This window comes from Trachemys scripta, chromosome 2 (genome assembly GCF_013100865.1).
Source record: "Trachemys scripta elegans isolate TJP31775 chromosome 2, CAS_Tse_1.0, whole genome shotgun sequence".
Taxonomy (NCBI): Eukaryota; Metazoa; Chordata; order Testudines; family Emydidae; genus Trachemys; species Trachemys scripta.
The window spans coordinates 92735471-92753155 of NC_048299.1; the positions used below are offsets into that span (position 1 = coordinate 92735471).

Below are 17685 nucleotides of genomic sequence, written 5' to 3' on the forward strand. Positions count from 1 at the left end.
GACAGGATTTACCTCATAAAATGGATTTTTCAAGTGCCTTTTTCAGCTCGCAAGGTTATAAGGTCTTTGTATGCATGGTCAGTCCTACCGAGAAGGTCAGAAAAAAGAGGTGCACTGATATCCACACAAAGTGCTGTCAAGTTCAATGGACCATAGCAAATTATGTCTGATGAATAAGTTGAAAACCAAGGTCCGGGCCACTTCTGTTCACTAAGGATCCTATGGCACTTTCACAACTAGTTGGTTCAATGTCCTCATGTCCTGACCAGAGTCTAAGTAGGCTGACTGTATTTCACATACCTAAACTTTCCCCTGTAGTTTCAATGAGATACAGTATTATCATTCTGGTTTCAAACATTATTATTCTCTTCCTATCCTAAAATGGTTTGTGGTATTGCTATGTGGTAAACCACTTCCATGTTCTCTCCCAGAGGTGGCTGGCTTTGAGAACAGAATGAAGTAGTTACTATAAATATGTGGTTCATAAAATGCTTTGAGACCCTTCAAAAAGTTGTTTGTAAATATAACTTTCCTGCCTGGATGCAATACTATGCAGTATGCAATACTAAGCCAGTTTCACCAACCTTAGAATGGAGAGAGACAGTTTTCTTTGTCACATTCTAACACATAAATATTATCCACATTTATTTTTCTGCTTTATGTTTTAACCAATGGTTCTGTTGATACTTATAGGATGTTCATACTTCCTGAAGCTTGGCCAAATTCAGATAATACCTGTTTGTTGTTTCTGGGCTGCTGGGTTTCTATAAATACAGAAATTCAGTCATCATCTCTAGGAGTATTGATTTAAAATTCAAGAATAGGTAACAAATAAATGGTCTTTTCCATTCACTGTTGAACCTACAGAATCATTAATGCATTTCTCCGTCAACCCATTCATAATACCAACCTATTGGCAGAAAAGGCTTTTTGCGTCCTTGTGCCACTGTCCAGGGTCCTGAGAGCACAATTCACCTCTATCTGGAGGGTCTCTTTGTTTCAGTTGAATGAAAGGCACTGCATTTAATTGGGTTGAAACTGAAAATTGTCTAAGATCACATTGCAGCATGTGTCAGGTTCTGCTTTTGACAGATATGAAGGCAACAGCCTGGCACAATGGGGTGCTGCTCATCCCTCTGAGAAATAGCAGAGGGTGTCACTGGTCTCTCTCAAGCCTTCTATCCACTTGCAGGCTAATGGTGGATAGTCTTCCCTGTGACAGACATGTTTGATGTAAACCAAAGCAGCAGTAAGAAAAGCAATCTGAGCCTCTCCAGCTCTCCCACTGCCTCTGTTCGTTAGGTTTGGTGATCCCTGTGTGAGACAATTGTACTCTTGTTCATTCAGACATTTTGGAAAATGTGGATATCTTTTTCTGGAACAGTGAAGAAGAGATTATATTCAATTAAAATTATATTGCTCTAGGATTGAAATGCATTCACGATTAGTGCATAATGGCAAAGAAATCAGTGATGTATCCTCTTAAAATGAAATTGCATTTAAAGGCTGTTGTATTCTTAAAGGCTAAGAGATTTTAATGTAATGTAATGCTTTCTGATGCTATCTAATGCTAATTCACATTCATTCCAAATACAAATATGATGATTAATGTCAGTACTGTGAGCGCCAAAGGAATTACTAAGTACTAGCTGCTTGTGGCAAAATTGTATTGTTGCCAAACATGGATTAATGAAATTAAGGTAGGGAATCTGCTTCTGTTGTGAATCTTGTGTGAATATCCTCATCTGTCTAAGAGAAGATCCAGAGAGAATGGCAAGAAACAGCAAGGTCTGTAATATAAAGTGTAAAAAGACCCGAGTCATGCAATGTCTAATATTGGGGTTTGGTGGATTCAGCTGTATCTAAGGGACAGTGTCTCTTCATAGTACTATTATTCCTATTAGAATGAGAGGAAGAGACTAATTAGAAGATCCAGAGTGTCTGTGACCTGGGATAGAGCTGGTATGCAAGGTTTTTTAGTATCTTCATCCACTTGTTAAAAAGTGAGTATAAAAAACCCCAGAGGTGTTTTAGTGTACCCTTACCATTGCGGTACATGAAAGGAACACCTGCTGCAGTCACCAATCACTTGTTTGATGAGCTCAGGAGCTGGGAAGCTTCAAATTTGATCACCTTTGCCCTCATTTGTCAGAGCCACTAGCTAGGAAATAAGGATGAATTTTGCCAATTCAAACAAAGCTAAATGAAACCACACTTCCTAGTAGGTTGGTTTCACCCCATACTGATACTGAACAGTGCAGCCCTGATATCGGGAAATCCATTAATCTGACGGGGGGATTCAGCTCCTCTCCTGGTCTGTGGAAGAGCAATAACACCAGGCACATTTTCTAGTCTACATCCCTGATTCTTCCAGCCATCTGCATGCAGAATTCCCACTGATTTCGACAATCTATTTCTAGGAAACAGCTTGTGCTTCGGAATGCTTTCAGTTCTTGTTTAGGGTTCTGAGTGAAGGGGGTTCTGGCAACTGATTTGATTTAAAGGTCAGATTCCTGCAGTACAGTGATTCCCAGCCACTGACATCTCTACCAGTATTGGTTCTTTAGTCTGTAGCGGTTGGCTCTCACCACTTGGGCCACATTCTAGAGTTCAGGTTCCCAGTGCAGAAGAAATTTCTGCTGCCCTAACAGAGAAAACTGCAGCAAACCCGTGAACGTGACTTCTGTGAAAGGTCTCCTTATGGAATCATGTATAATGGGGGCGGGAGGAGTTGATCCTTGGATCAAGTATGGAACCACCTGGTTGGTACGCAGCATGTGGAAAAGCAGCACACCTTCTCTGCTGTGCCTTCTGTCTCCACCTCCAGCAAACACGCACACTCAGCAATAGCTAGCCATGGCCTGACTGCCTGGGTGTCCTTGTCCTGAACATATGTTGGATTGAGTATTCCTTCCCTAAGCCACACTGGACATTGTCAATTATTCAGGCCTTTAATGAGAAGATTCTGTTCTGGGCTTCTGATGTACTTTTATTGCCCACTTTCCATTCAGCTGTGGAAGCTTTAATCTTCAGCAGAGACTGAGGCTTTGAGAGTGGGCTTTGGAACAGCCCAGATTCTATTGCAGTTTAGTGTATGCCCAGCTGAATGGGAGGTGGTAGGCACTGATTGATACAGTTGCTACAAAATGCTAGGAGCCATTTATGTAATTGTTAATGTGGCACATCACATGGCTAAATTCCGACTTGCGCTCAGTATTCACCTTTCTAAGTCCTCATGATTATGTGTGTAGAGAAAAATTGTATTGCTGCTGCCTGCACTTTGTCTGACTAAAAAGAAGGAGCCAGATCCTCTGTTGATGAAAATCAATGTAGGTCCACTGACTTCGCAATCAGTAGAGCTTTGCCAGATTACATCAGATGAGGATCTGGATTGGAACAGACTTTACAAACTCAAAGACTTAATGTACCTTCAAATAAAAAACAATCCCTTGCTTCCACCCACAAAAGATTTCTTTGTTCACCGTTTCCCTCAAAAAAAATTAATCGTATCTTTATTTGAAAGTGTTTAGTACCAATGGTGAACTTCTTAGTAGTCCTCTTCTTTTTCCCTCCAGTCCCAATAAAAGCACTATGAGTGAACGTATTGCATTATCCTTTGTGCCCAGTCTTGAGCATTGTTCAGACTGACCTGGTATCTTTGAATTCACTGGTGAATCTGAAGATAAAGATGTATGGTGTGGAGGAGGATCGTGCTGTAGTAATTCTGTAAATCTTGCATGCTGTAACTAATGATCTGCAGAATAGCTTCAGACATTTAACAAGCAGACTGCCTGCTCTCTGGTGGCATTAAAAAGAGTTAGTATTTTAGCAACTTCTTTTTTTCCCTATTGTTCTTAGTCGCGGAGTCATTTGAAGAAAACTCCTTCAGTCAGTAATAGAAAGCACAGTTCCTTTCTATAGAGGAAACCTAAATGAGTTCAGTGATTCGGAAAGCCCAGCTTGCAGTTTGTGTCATTACCCCCTGTTAAAGAAAACAGTCAGTAGCAATATGTCAGAGAAGCAGATATATGATGTCACATCTATGATTTTTCATTTTTTCTAAATATCACAGTGTTGAGAAATGGTTCATGCAATCTGGCTAATATACAGGTCATTAATTCTTTGGAATTGACCTATACTCACCAATTAAGCCTGCATCATTCATTTAAAAAATGCACACACTTCTATATTTATTTACATTTCATGATAGTGTGGCCAAATTGATAAAGGACATAGGATAAACCAGGGGTCAGCAACGTTCAGCACGCGGCTCGCCAGGGCAAGCACCCTAGCGGGCCGGGCCAGTTAGTTACCTGCTGACGCGGCAGGTTCGGCCGATCGCGGCCCCCACTGGCCACGGTTTGCCGTCCCAGGCCAATGGGGGTGGCAGGAAGCCGCGGCCAGCACATCCCTTGGCCCGCGCCGCTTCCCCCCGATCCCATTGGCCCGGGCCGGCGAACCGCGGCCAGTGGGGGCCGCATTCAGCCGAACCTGCTGCATCAGCAGGTAAATAAACTGGCCCGGCCCGCTAGGGTGATTACCCTGGCAAGCCGCGTGCTGAACATTGCCGACCCCTGGAATAAACTATTTTACAGCCAAAATGGAGAGAAATTTTCCATCATAAAAGTTAAAACACCAGCAGGGTCATAAGCAAGATTAGTTTTACAGCGCAGGTCTCATTGTCTGTCTTGCCATGGGCGAGTAGCTTTTTCAAGACCTAAACGAACACAAGTTCTTTTGGACAAGGACTTTGTCAACGCCTAGCACAATGGAGCACCAGTCTTGATTTTGGTATCTCTTGGTACTGTGGTAATATCCATATTTAATAATAATAATTCAATCACAATGACTTTCCTTGACTGAATTCATCCTGAGGAGAGAGGTGCTGTTATCTACCAGTTGTTGAGGGCTGTTTCATTATTGGTTTATTTGTTATTTTTAATGCCATCGTGCCTACGGACCAGGATTCCATTGTGCTAGGTGCTGTACAAACACAGGACAAAGAGACAGTTCCTGCCCAAAAGAGCTCGTGTGGGCATTCCATACACCATTGTTCTTCCCCTTCTCTCCTGTTGCAGTGCACCCCAGCAGTAGTTGCGACATGCAGCAGGGAGACATTGAATGGCAGTAGTTGTCAAGTTCTTCCCCCCACCCTTTAAATTTCAGAGACGCTTCACGTCCAGCAGGAATAACCTACTTCTCCAGCTCTCTTGAACTACAGGGCTTCCTAGCTGCCAAGTTTTGTGCCATCCAGCTTGTGACATTTTATCTGTTTAACGAAACAATTTGCATAGTTGCATATAACAATAAACGTAAGATTAAGGTCAACAGGCCCTGTCCTGAGCAGTGGTGAGGATCAGGCAGGGCATGGAGCTGAACAGAATTTGACAGCTGTGGCGGGAGTGGATAGGTATGTGGGTGTTCAAGGGTATCGGAGGCCATAATTGGACACGGTGGAGTGCATGGAAAGCTGGAGGTAGGTGGGTGGAAGGCTGTTGGGATTTTTAGCGCTGAAGGGCACATAGGTGTTAGGGCTCCTGGAGATGATAATGGTTTCACAGGGTTCCTGGAAGTAAGGGGTTCTAGGTTGCAGGGGCCTTCTAAGTGGCAGGGGCTTGGTGTGCTCCAGGGGGCTAGAGGGCTGATGGGAGCAGGGCATTAGGGTTGAGGCTGGGGGTTTGTGCTTGTGAAGCCTGGAGCAGGTGGCTGCAGGGGGAAGAGGCATGGGCATTTGAGGCCAGACCGAGGCCCCCTCACCTTTTATTGCTGCCCCTGCCATCTTCTCCTTCCAGCTTCCCGTCCCTGGCCCTGATCCAGCAAGGCCAGCAAGGAGAAGAGGTGTTTGGTGCCACAGTGGCCTCAAGTGGCCAGAAAAGGAGAAACTGGAATTAAAGACCTGCTGCCTTCCTGCTACTGAGCCAAGTGTGTGAGATTCGGGCTGGGCTGCAGGAATGCATGACGGGGCTGCAGTGTAGCTAGTGCTCACAAACCGATCATGAGTCACAGGGTTTTGGAGCCTGCAGGGAGAGCTCTGGCAATGATACAAGAAGCTCCTTTTTGCAATTTTTTTCAAGGCTGGGCATGCGGGCAGAGCTGTGAGACCCTCGGGGCTAAGGACACGAGACTTGCTCGGCCACTGAGCTCTGCCTGCCTCTATGCATTGGCCTTAGGAGAGGGAAGGTTGGGGTAGTAGGAGGCAGGGGAAGGAGGAAATGGGAAAACGTTGCTGCTGGGCCTGCGTTCAGTTGCTGCCTCCTGTTGTCCCAGAGCTGCTCCCGTGCCTGGTACCAGCAGCAGCATTTCCCCGACGCTGCTGGCAGTGGAGAAGCCCCTGGGCAACAGGCAGGAAGAAAAATTCAAATACAAAATAATTTATTTTGGCTCTTTAATTTGGACAATTAATTATGAGATTTATTTTATTTAAATAATGTCGTGTAATCACTGGATAATTGGTATGGTTATGTCATTATCAAAATGATAGGAAGAAAGGAGAATGATTTAAAATTATTTTTGATTTGCTTTGAATGTGAGTGACTTGATGATTTTTTAAATAACAATATGTAAAGGTTATAAATATCATTGCAACACTGAACTATCGAATGCGCTGCTAGGGCTGGGGGGTTTCAGCAATGAGCAAGGTGGTTGATGCTGCAAAGACAGCCTCGCAGGCCTTTGCAGTTCACATACATTTTTATTGTAAAATAATTGGGGAAACTGGATGCTTAGGGGAGTATTGTGTTTCTTGGACATTCATTGTTCATTTTCCAGCTCCATTTTATAGCCCTCTGGGCAGAGTATTTCAAAATAATGTCACGATCCTTTGTCTGATATATGAAGATGCAGCTGCCTGTGAAGGAGGTCAGAGAGAATGCAGGGTGGCTAGGATCAGGGAGGAAGGGAGAGGAGGAGAAGATGGGAAACTAGGAGAGGAGAGAGTCAAGACAATCATAGGAAATGAATGGCCATTCCCCTCTCTCAAGGATGAGAAAAGGGTCAGTGGAGTCTGATCTGGGAAGGGTTAGTAAGAGGATTTTTTGAGTGCACCCCAAACTTACCTGACTCATTTTACACAAAGTGTATATGTGTGTGTGGGCAGGTGGATCTTTAGCTCGCCTGCTGCAGGAATGGAGCCCAGCTGCATGTTGTTTTCAAACTTAACATCAGTCTGAGGAGGAAAATGGGGTCAGTTTCAGAAGGAAAAGAGGCTTACTTTGTTTTTAAGTTGAAAGCTGTGGTCTTTCCAAGGGCCGGTGCAAGGAAGTTTCGCATCCTAGGCGAAACTTCCACCTTGCGCCCCGCCCCACCCCACAGCCCTGCGGCAGCTCCCCGCCCTGAGGTGTCCCCGCATCCCCGGGGAGCTGTGCGGCAGCTCCTCACCCCAGCTCACTTCTGTTCCGCCTCCTACCCGAGCACGCCGCCCCCGCTCTAATTCTCCTTCCCTCCCAGCTGATTGGCGCTGCAAGCCTGGGAGTGGGAGAAGTGGAGCGGCGGCCACGCGCTCGGGGAGGGCACGTAGGAACACCGTAAAAAAAAAATCGGGGGCACCACTTTTTGGCGCCCCCAAATCTTGGCGCCCTAGGCAACCGCCTAGTTTGCCTAAATGGTGGCACCGGCCCTGGTCCTTCTTACAGGGCCCAAAGCCTGTCTCTGTTAATAGGTGGCTGGCATGAGCCCTAGCACCTTATCGGTGATCAAGTGAGACAAGGGTCTTTTCTTCCAGTCTTAGCTGTTTAGTCTATAGTAAATGGTCTTCTTGGGCAACAATTGCTCTGTGTTTGAATCCACGCATGAGATGCTTAATAAAGGGCTTACAGCCTCTCTCATTCATGAATAGTGAGAGTCAAGAATCTAAAAGCACTTTCTCTCTCTTGCCCAGATGTATTCTGTGTTCCTGGAATTCAAAGAGGCTGATAATCTTAGATGAGCTCTTATTTAAAGATGAGCTGCAGAGTTAAAATGAAGGGTGAGTTAAGCCCTCTGGACATGATAAATGCCCTCAAAACTAGGCCATGAGAGCCTTTCCACAGAGAGAGAAGTTTGAACTAACTTTTAAAAAATCCCAACAAAACATTCCCTAGGTAAAATCCTCTTGGTGTGTGGAAGATATCAAAGAATGTATCATTTGTGTGACAACAAAAAAAACATAGTTTGCAATAAAACTTCTGGAAATGTATCTATAATAATTCATTCTGACGTTATGGATGCCAGTGAAGTATATAGAAATATTTTGTGCCTTATATATGCTACCTTGTACTTGACATCTCTGTGTTTCCTTTCCAAACATCATCATCATCATTATTATTATTTAGTTGTTTGTATTCTGGTAATGTCCACAATGATAGGCATTGCCTCACACACACACAAAAATTCCTGCCCCCATCCTCTAAGAGGGATATACTAAGTGCACATGAAGAGAATAATGTTACTAGATTGCAGAGAGCGGTCTCCTTTCCTAGATACTTTACCATGCACCTTGAAACATTTACTGATTTTATTTTTGTTGTAGAGAAATAAGAAAATATCCCAACACTGTTTGTTGCCTTTACTCCTTTCCTAGCTCTATTACATCTGCACAGAGATTACATAAAGATTATAGAAGAGGGGAAAAAAAAAAGAAAAAAAAAATATAGAACTGCAAGGGACCCTGAAAGGTCATCGAGTCCAGCCCTCTGCCTTCACTAGCAGGACCAAGTACTGATTTTGCCCCAGATCCCTAAGTGGCCCCCTCAATGATTGAGCTCACAACCCTGGGTTTAGCAGGCCAATGCTCAAACCACTGAGCTATCCCTCCCCCATTATCACTTCTCTGCTATAAACTAATGACTAATTAAATGTGTGGTCATATGAATGGGGTAGCCAATTTCAATTGAGGATGCTTTCGAATTGTTTCATAAGTGACCTGTGATACTGACTGGCTCTTAACTTCCCTTTATCTTTGGGATTTTTGTGAAGCCCTAAAATTCTGCACAAAGATCAGACCAGACAGATAGAGCCCCGTGTCTGTCTGGAGCTCCACTGACCTCCGTGGGCATCTCCATGCAGAGTCCGGGGCCTAAAGGTACATATTACAGTTCAAGATGTCTGATTTCACAATAGTAGTATTTATTAAGATTGTGAAATCTTTGGGATCAGAGACCTTTTTCTTGTCTGACTATATAATATTTATTTGATGCCTGTATTTATAATAAATTATGATTGTCCTAAATTAATAATAACACCAAGATGATGATGTTTTTCTTTCTTTCCAGTGTACAGAGGCCAAAAAGCATTGCTGGTACTTTGAAGGGTTGTATCCTACATATTATATGTAAGTAGTCATCATTTTCTTCTATATGTGTTTAGTTGCTCAGATTTCACTCCCTTGATTCTTGTGATGGCATCGTTTCACTAGTTCTCCAGTTATCCTAGAATCTTCCAGAGCAGAGAAGAAGGTTCTCAAGTAAAAAAGCAAAGGGGGGGTGGGGGGGGGGAAAGGGGAATAATTAAAACAAAACAAATCTAAACTTTCACATCTTTTTTTATAGCATAACAGAAGCAAAAAAGTAAAAAGAAGAGCACAAGTACACTTCCCCCACTTTTCAGGCCACCTTTAAGCTGAGAGAAGAATAAAGGAGTTTATAAACAGGTCTGCCATCAGAATGTTACAAGGAAAGGTGGCCAGTGCCTTATGAGGCAATGATCATATCTTTTTGTTTTGAACAAGGAGCAAGTTACTGGGCAGGATACCAAGCAGGCTTTGAAAATAAATTTGTCTCTGTGGTATTACTCTTTGTTTAGTCAAGGGAGCTGAGGTTATTTGTTACCCAGAGTGTAGCTGCGTTGTTAGTGGGTGGCATCCAAGTTTACATCAAGTTCAGCCATAAACTAGTCCTGAGACGTTCACTGTTTTCTAGATTGGAAAGTGCCTGTGAAGATGGCCACCTGCATTACCAACCAGTTTGTTTCAGGAGAGATTTGTTTTTAGGATTGAATGTTTCGTGCCTTCGTATAGGGTTTTTGCTATCCATGTACCAGGTGAAATTATCAGAAAGACGAATGGGTACTTGCATCCTGGATATGGTTATATAATAACATGGGTAGCAAGGATGTAAGTACCCAGATTATTATTATTATTTGTATTCCTTACTGAGTACAGATCCAGCTGAGACCAGGGCCCATTGTAACACCTAGCTTTTAGCTAGTGCTTTTCATCCAGAGATCTTGAAGCACTTTACACAGGGGGTCCCTATCATTATCCCCATTTTACGTATGAGGAAATTGAAGGAAGTGAAGTGACTTGCCCAAAGTCACACAGCAGCTCAGTGGCAGAGCTGGGAACAGAATCTAGTCTCATGAGTCTCAGTCTAGGCTCCTACCCACGGAATCACTCTGCATCTTCAGAACCTTCCTTTTCATAAGTCTAAAATTTGATTGTAACCACTACCAACAACACCATTTTTGCTAACATGGTCTCAGTGCTCAGTTCATATACAGCCTCCATCAACTTTGTTCAGCCTGCTTCCACCCCCAGGTGGTTGGATTGCCTGTTTTGCCCCTGTCGGTCTGTGCCGTTAGGCAGGTGAACACAGGCTGCTAGCAGTAGTGGAGAAGAGGATGAGAGTGCTACAGCAAACTATGGTAGCTCTGAACAGAAAGGGAGCTTAAACACAAGCTTATCGTTAAGTACCATTGAAGTCAATGGGATGTAGGCACATGCTTAAATGCTTTCTTGAATTGCAGCCTATACTTGCAAAACTCAGTTCTTCGACTTAGCACCAAGTGGGTGAGAAGGATGGGTAGGTGCGGAAACATTCCTAAAGATTTGGGGGAAGGAAGATGATCTGCTGGATTCTATCATTTGGATTTTATAACTTTGTTGGGCACTTGCATACTATCGTAATGAATGTGGGATAGATGGATAGGTAGTAGCAATAGGTGAAACATTCCCTAAGCAAACTCGTCCTTGCTTATTATGAGGGACTTGGGATAAAAGCAGTCATTATGCTGCATAAGAACAAGCCTTCTTTCTATTCTCCACCCCCACTTCCTCTGCCCGAAAAGGAAGAAAAACACTACAGACAAGAGCAGCCAGGAAGGCAGGCAAGAAGCAAAGCTCTCTGAAGTAACACGCAATATTTTACATACATGTTAATCATCCGTGATCTAAAATACTAACTGGTATATGATGTGTTTGTCAGGATATGACTGTCTTTTTAGGTGACAAAATGTTGAGAATTACTCATAAGCTGTTGGGCAGAATAGATGGGTTAATTTAAATAATTTAATTTTCTTTCCATCCTCATAACAACAGGAGTTTAGTTCCACCTACATTTACTTTTTTTGCAGCAATATGGGAAAAAATCTGATGCTATGAAAATTCCACTGTACCTTAACATTCAAGAGCACATTATTCACCATCACACCAGGGTTCCACTTACGTTTCTGCTCACACACAATCATAGGAGACTGCTGTTTTCCTTGTTAACATGAGGTTCTATCTGCTCTCATCTTTGGTGTTGGCTCAGTCTGTTTATACTCCAGGTAAATTCAACATGAACTGGTGAAAGCCTCAGTTACATACACAGACCAAACCAGAGACTGACTATTTGCAATAACGAAACTGACAGATCTCCCAAGTACACGGATGCTTCCTAATGATTTTTCTTGAGGTAACCAGCTTACCAGCACTTGGTGTGCTAAGATTGATTGATTGGGGAAACAATGTATTTATTTTCTAATCCATCAGTGACATTAATTGGAGTTGTAGACACCTCACCACCCCCAACATTGAAATGGACACAGCTCATACATTATGCTGAGAATTGTGAGAGAGACTGTTCCATTTGTAGGAGTTTTTTTTTTAATTGTTAACAGACCTACTCAATTGTTGGGATTCTTCACATGTCCCTGTGGTGGGAGACTGCTGGACACTGTGCCATTTAACCAGATGATGATGGATCATGTTGATTATGATGGTGCCCAAGGACCAGCCAAGAGTGGGACCCTCCTTGTGCAAAGCACTGTACAAACACAGAGTAGTAGACAGTCCCTGCTCTGAAAAATTTATAATCTGAATAGACAAGATAGATGCAGCGTAAGGCAAAGGGATAAAACACACCAGCAGAACAAACAATATGATGGCGGCAAGTATCATCTTAGTTCCACAGTTTTTTGGGGCGGGAGGTGGGGGGGCATGATTCAAGCGGGGGAGGGGGGATTACCTAACTAAACAGAGAGGGAAAAGTGAAAGGAGAGGGAAGGTTGAAGGGAAGTGGGTGATGGGGATGGGGCAGGTATGGAGAGAAGCCGTGATGAGGAAACAGAGAGTTGGAGCAGACAGCCAATCAGCACAGGGCAGACAGCATCTAGTCAAAACTGCAGAAAATTATGTGATATCATTGGGGTCTGAAGGTCACTGCTTTGGCTGCTTCTGTAACTGTTCCTACTGGCTGGGATCCGTGGCTGGCTCCTTGCTGCAGTTTTTCCTCAAGACCACTTGACTAGGGGAGGGGAGGTACCATATAAGTCTTAGTGCCCCCTGAGGGGGGGTTTCCTCTACACAGTTTTAGGTCACAGGACTATGGGCGAAGAGGGAGTGGCCACAGCTGGGCTCTATTTTACTCTTTCGCCCCCAGTGCAGCAGTCCTTAAGAAGAGAACTTGATAGGCAAGCTCAGGTACATAATGAATTTAATTGCATTTTATTCCAAATGATCTAACAGGACTGGCTTTTCCCGCCAACATAACTACCACCTCTAGCGGAGGCAGGAGTTATTAAGCCGACGGGAGAGCTCTCTCCTGTCGGCTTAGAGTGTCCCCACCACAAGTGCTGTAGTGTAGATGAAGCCTTAGGAACTGGAATGAAGTCATCATTTTATTTCAGATGAGTCAGCAAACACTTATGAGACAAGAACAACTTTCAGTCCCCAATGAGCAGTGCGGGATTGGAACTGGTGGCCCAAAGATGAAATGTACTGCATCCTAAGAGTACTGCACATCTGAAGGACATTGCCGTTGGAAAAAATAGCACGGGAGCCAGTAGTTGTTTGGCAAGATAGATACAAGCTTTCTAGTACACCTCTACCCCGATATAACGTTGTCCTCTGGAGCCAAAAAATCTTACCGTGTTATAGGTGAAACCGCGTTATATCGAATTTGCTTTGATCCACTGGAGCACGCAGCCACGCCCCCCCACGCCCCCCGGAGTGCTGCTTTACCGCGTTGTATCCGAATTCGTGTTATATCGGGTTGCGTTATGTTGGGGTAGAGGTGTGCATATCCATTGTGTGCAGGAAGATTTGTAGATTACACTACAGAAAGGAAGATGCTCAGATTGCCCTGTCCGTACAGGTGTCCTTTGCCATTGCCAGCTGGGATCATAAAGAGGTTTCCTTCCTTAGTGAGAAAGGCCTTCATGTTGTTACAGCTTGCAGAAAAGTTAATGGTAAAGTGCAGCTAACAATACAGCAAGCTTCAACCACTGTAGGGGAATCTGGACTATGTTTTGATTATGGCTATTGAAAGGGAAAACAAGGATCTGGCTTGTGGGGAACTTTCAATAGATTGAGACAGAACAGCTGGTCGTTAAGCAGACATTATTTGCTATAACAGGAGATGCAAAGGAGCAAGTTAACAGTGACCTGCAAAAGAAAAGAATTGGGTTTGTTCCCTGTTTTGTTGCTTTATGATGTCTAGAAATGGCCTCTCTCTGTTAAAATTGTTGAATTATCTGCTGGTTTTTTACATTAGAAATTCATCTTTTGTCTATTGTTTCGAAACTATTGGTGGCTGGAGACCTGGCAGAATGATGACATGGAAGGATGAAAACCTGATTAATTGAGAGAGGAAGTGATTTTTATTCAGATTAAATGTGTTTTATCTATCTCAGATGCCTGAGAAACACTTGGGTGGGGGGAAAGTGTTGTTAAAGATTTCAATTCAGAGATGAGAAGAGTCACAGCCAAACATCCCTGAGACCTCCAACAAGTTGTTCAGCCAAATCAGGGAAGAGCAGATATATTTTTATTGTGAAATAAGCAGGAAACAAAAATACTCCCTCCCCCCGCCTCAAAAAGAAATTCCCAATTAAAAAAACCCCAAAGCAATAAATCTTTTCTTTTTAAAAACGCCAATCAAAACTTAAAAAACAAATAAACAATATTCAGGCCTTCTTTGTACACCATGACGAGGATGGCTGTTCAACTGCTGACCTTAAAAAAAAACAAAAAACAAAACACTCAACATTTTAGCCTTCCCTTCAAACTATTAGCCTCGCTGCTGCTTATCTTCCTGAGTCATATGCCAGGAAGGCTAATCTATTATTTTGCTCCCACTTGAGTAAGGTTTTTATGTGGCTCACTGGTAATCAAAAATGCATTGACCTTTGGATTCCAATTCTGCCCCTTTGGAGATATGCATAAGTATCCCCGATGCTGTTTAAGAGCTAGATTGTGACTGTGTCCATAGGAATGCATGGGGAGGGGGAAGGGCGGGGGGGCTGTACAAGGAACCTTAGCCCAGCCTTAACCCAGACATACCTACAGCCTAGACAGAGAGATGAGTTGTTCTGAACATTTCTCTTATCGGAACAGAAAGTGAGATCTGGACACAGAATATATTTATAATATGCCAGTTAATATTTTAGATCACAAAAGACTGACGCACACGTCAAATGTTCTGTGGCAAATGGTGCTTTTATCTGTACTGTTTTTTCTGCTGTTGCTGACAAATGAAGTGGGGGTGGAGGGTAGGTGGAAGGGTGTTTGCTTTTTACTTACTTGGAATAGTGTGAGGGTGATGATCCCAGGTCTGTCTTTCATTACAAGCAAGAGTATGTTGTAGGTAGGTCAGACATATCTTATCTTTCCCTCTTACAATCACTGCCATCATATCAGCGCATCTTGTAAAATGATATAATCCCAGTCACCAAATCCAGCAGATCCTTTCTGAGCATCTCATTTCTTCTCCAGAGTTGATAGTATGTTCTATAAAGCAGCACAAACATTTTGAGAAGGAAGTGGCATAGGGTGTGATCCTCCACTCGTTGAAGTAAATGAATGGACTGCCACTGATCTCAGTAGCCATTGGATCAGGCCCATGGTTGGGGCAATGTTTGGATGGGAGGGAGGAAAGAAGCAAAGAGCAGTGGGACATCAAATCTATCCTTCTATCCTGCAGTGGGATCCGATAGTGCATATTTCTGTGCCTTTGCAGAATCCCAGTGAGGTAAAAATTACTGCTTTCTTTTAATTTTCTTTTTACCAGTGGCTTGCTAAATTTCCCCAGAATTACACAGTAAAACACTGAAGATAGCATATGAAACATAATACTAATCCTACACAGGTTATAAAGAAGTACAGTAACTCCTCGCTTAACATTGTAGTTATGTTCCTGAAAAATGCGACTTTAAGCAAAACGATGTTAAGCAAATCCAATTTCCCCATAAGAATTAATGTAAATGGAGGTTTCAGGTTCCAGGGAAATTTTTTCATCAGACAAAAAACTATAGTATAAGTTTTAAACAAACAATTTAATTCTGTACACAGCAATGATGATTATGAAGCTTGGTTGAGGTGGTGAAGTCAGAGGGTGGAAGAGGGTAGGATATTTCCCAGGGAACGCCTTACTGCTAAATAATGAACTAGCACTCAGCTGAGCCCTCAGGGGCTAACACATTGTTGTTAATGTAGCCTCACACTCTACAAGGCAGCACAAATTGAGGGAGGGGAGACAGCATGGCAGACAGATAGAGAGACACACACCCAGTGTGTGTGTGAGAGAGAGAGAGATGAGCATTGCCCTTTTAAGCATGCTGACCCCACTCTAAGTACATTGCCTTTAAAAAGATCAGGAAGTTGAGACAGCAGCTGCGGCTCTCTCCGTCCTGAGTCCTGTCCTATCCACACCCTGCTCTATATGGAGAAGGGGTAAGTAGGGGGCAGGAGTAGGGGGAAGGGAGACATTAGTCCCCTTCTTCCCCCCTCCCCTGCACAGCAAGCAGGAGGCTTCCAGGAGCAGCTCCAAGGCAGAGGGCAGGAGCAGCACATGGCAGGGGGGGAAGGGGGGGGACAGCTGAACTGCTGGCAATTGATAGCCTGCTGGGCGGCTGCCACACAGGGAACTTAGGGGAGCAGGGAGCTGATAGGGGGTCTGCCGGTCCACCCTGGTTCCAAGCCCCCACCAGCTAGCTGCAACGGGTCGTTCTTCCTGCAAGCAGTGGACAAAGCAGGCGGCTGCCAAACAACGTTATAAGGGAACATTGCACAACTTTAAAGGAGCATGTTCCCTAATTGATCTGCAACGTAACAATGAAACCACGTCAACCGGGACGACTTTAAGTGAGGAGTTACTGTACTACTAGCCCCGATCCTACAATCAGATCTGCTTGTGCTGACCTCTGCTTCCATGTGTAGTCAATGAACTCAGTGGGCCTCTGCCCAGGTACAGGAGTTGTCTAGCCCATCCAAGTGCAGGATTGGGACCAAGGTTTGCTTGTTACAAGCCCATTAATTTGCCCCTTATTGTAATCAATAAATTGCTTATGTAAAAAAGGCAAATCAGGAGGCAAAAGTTGCAAAATCTTCAGTGATTTAAGGTATATTCAGTTTTCTAGCTTTGGTGATATCCAAATTTGCTTAATCAGACACTGTTTCAGATCAGCCTGTTGGGTTACAGCTTACTGAGTTTGAACCAATCAAAAGCTACAAAGGGTGGTAGCATGACAGATGTGTATAAACTTGATTGGTACTAATGTGTTTAGTAGCCAATCTGTTCCTGTGTAAAAGACCCATTGAAAAAAACAGAAAATTGCTTATATAGTGAAATCAAAACTGACTCTTGATGAAGTGTTGTCCAATCTGCAGAGTAAATAAACAAAAATAGAAAAAAGATTTTTTCTTGAATTTCTTTCAGTTGGGGTAATCTTAGGAATGACTTGTATCATTAGTAGATAAAACACTTTCCTACAGAAAGAAGTGTATTTATTTTAGAGTTGGATGTCCCTTTAATATTTGTTTCTCCCACATAGGTTAGTTTAATGCATATGTAAAATAAATTATTGCATATGTACATAGATCATTTTTCAGATTGTAAACGTCAACTTAATTTCCCGTTTTTTACCTGTTTAGAGTCTAAGGATTTGTTTACACTGGCAAATGAAAGACAAAACTTTTGTCATTCAGAGGTGTTAAAAAAACACACACCCTCCCTCGAAAGACAGAAGTTTTGTCCACGACAAGTGCCGCTGTGAACAGCACTTTGTCGGCAGGAGCACTCTCCTGCCAGCAACACTAAAGCTTCTCGTTGGTGGTGGAAGATTTTCGTGGCGGGAGAGCTCTCTCCTGCTGACAAACAGCGGCTACACTGCGCACCTTTTAGCAGCACGGCTGTAACGGCACAGCCGTGTCGCTAAAAGCTGCATAGTGTAGACATAGCCTAAGCATGAGATTTCTTCCAAAAATAAAAAAGCCGTGTTGTGAACAACATGAAAAAATAAGCAAAATTTTGTTCCTGCAATATGTATACAATAATCCATGTACTGAAGTTTTTGTTTTTGTTTTGAAGAACATTTGCTACTGGTTGCATTTATTTTTGTGCATATTTAATTGCATAATCATTTCACATTTTTGCACACATTTTCTCCGTTTTTGACCGCAAAGGTGTCTAATTACTGATTACATAGGAATGTAATTTAGTTCTATTACATTGT

At 43.2% G+C, this 17685-nt stretch overlaps 1 protein-coding gene across 2 annotated transcripts in view; it reads left to right on the forward strand.

Moving 5' to 3' along the window:
* Positions 1-17685, forward strand: part of VOPP1 (VOPP1 WW domain binding protein) — a 103879-nt gene that overhangs the window by 55551 nt on the left and 30643 nt on the right. For both annotated transcript variants that reach the window (XM_034761269.1, XM_034761268.1), the window contains one exon: positions 9249-9307. In XM_034761269.1, the coding sequence (XP_034617160.1) occupies positions 9249-9307 (59 nt within the window). The remainder of the gene's footprint in view (positions 1-9248; positions 9308-17685) is intronic.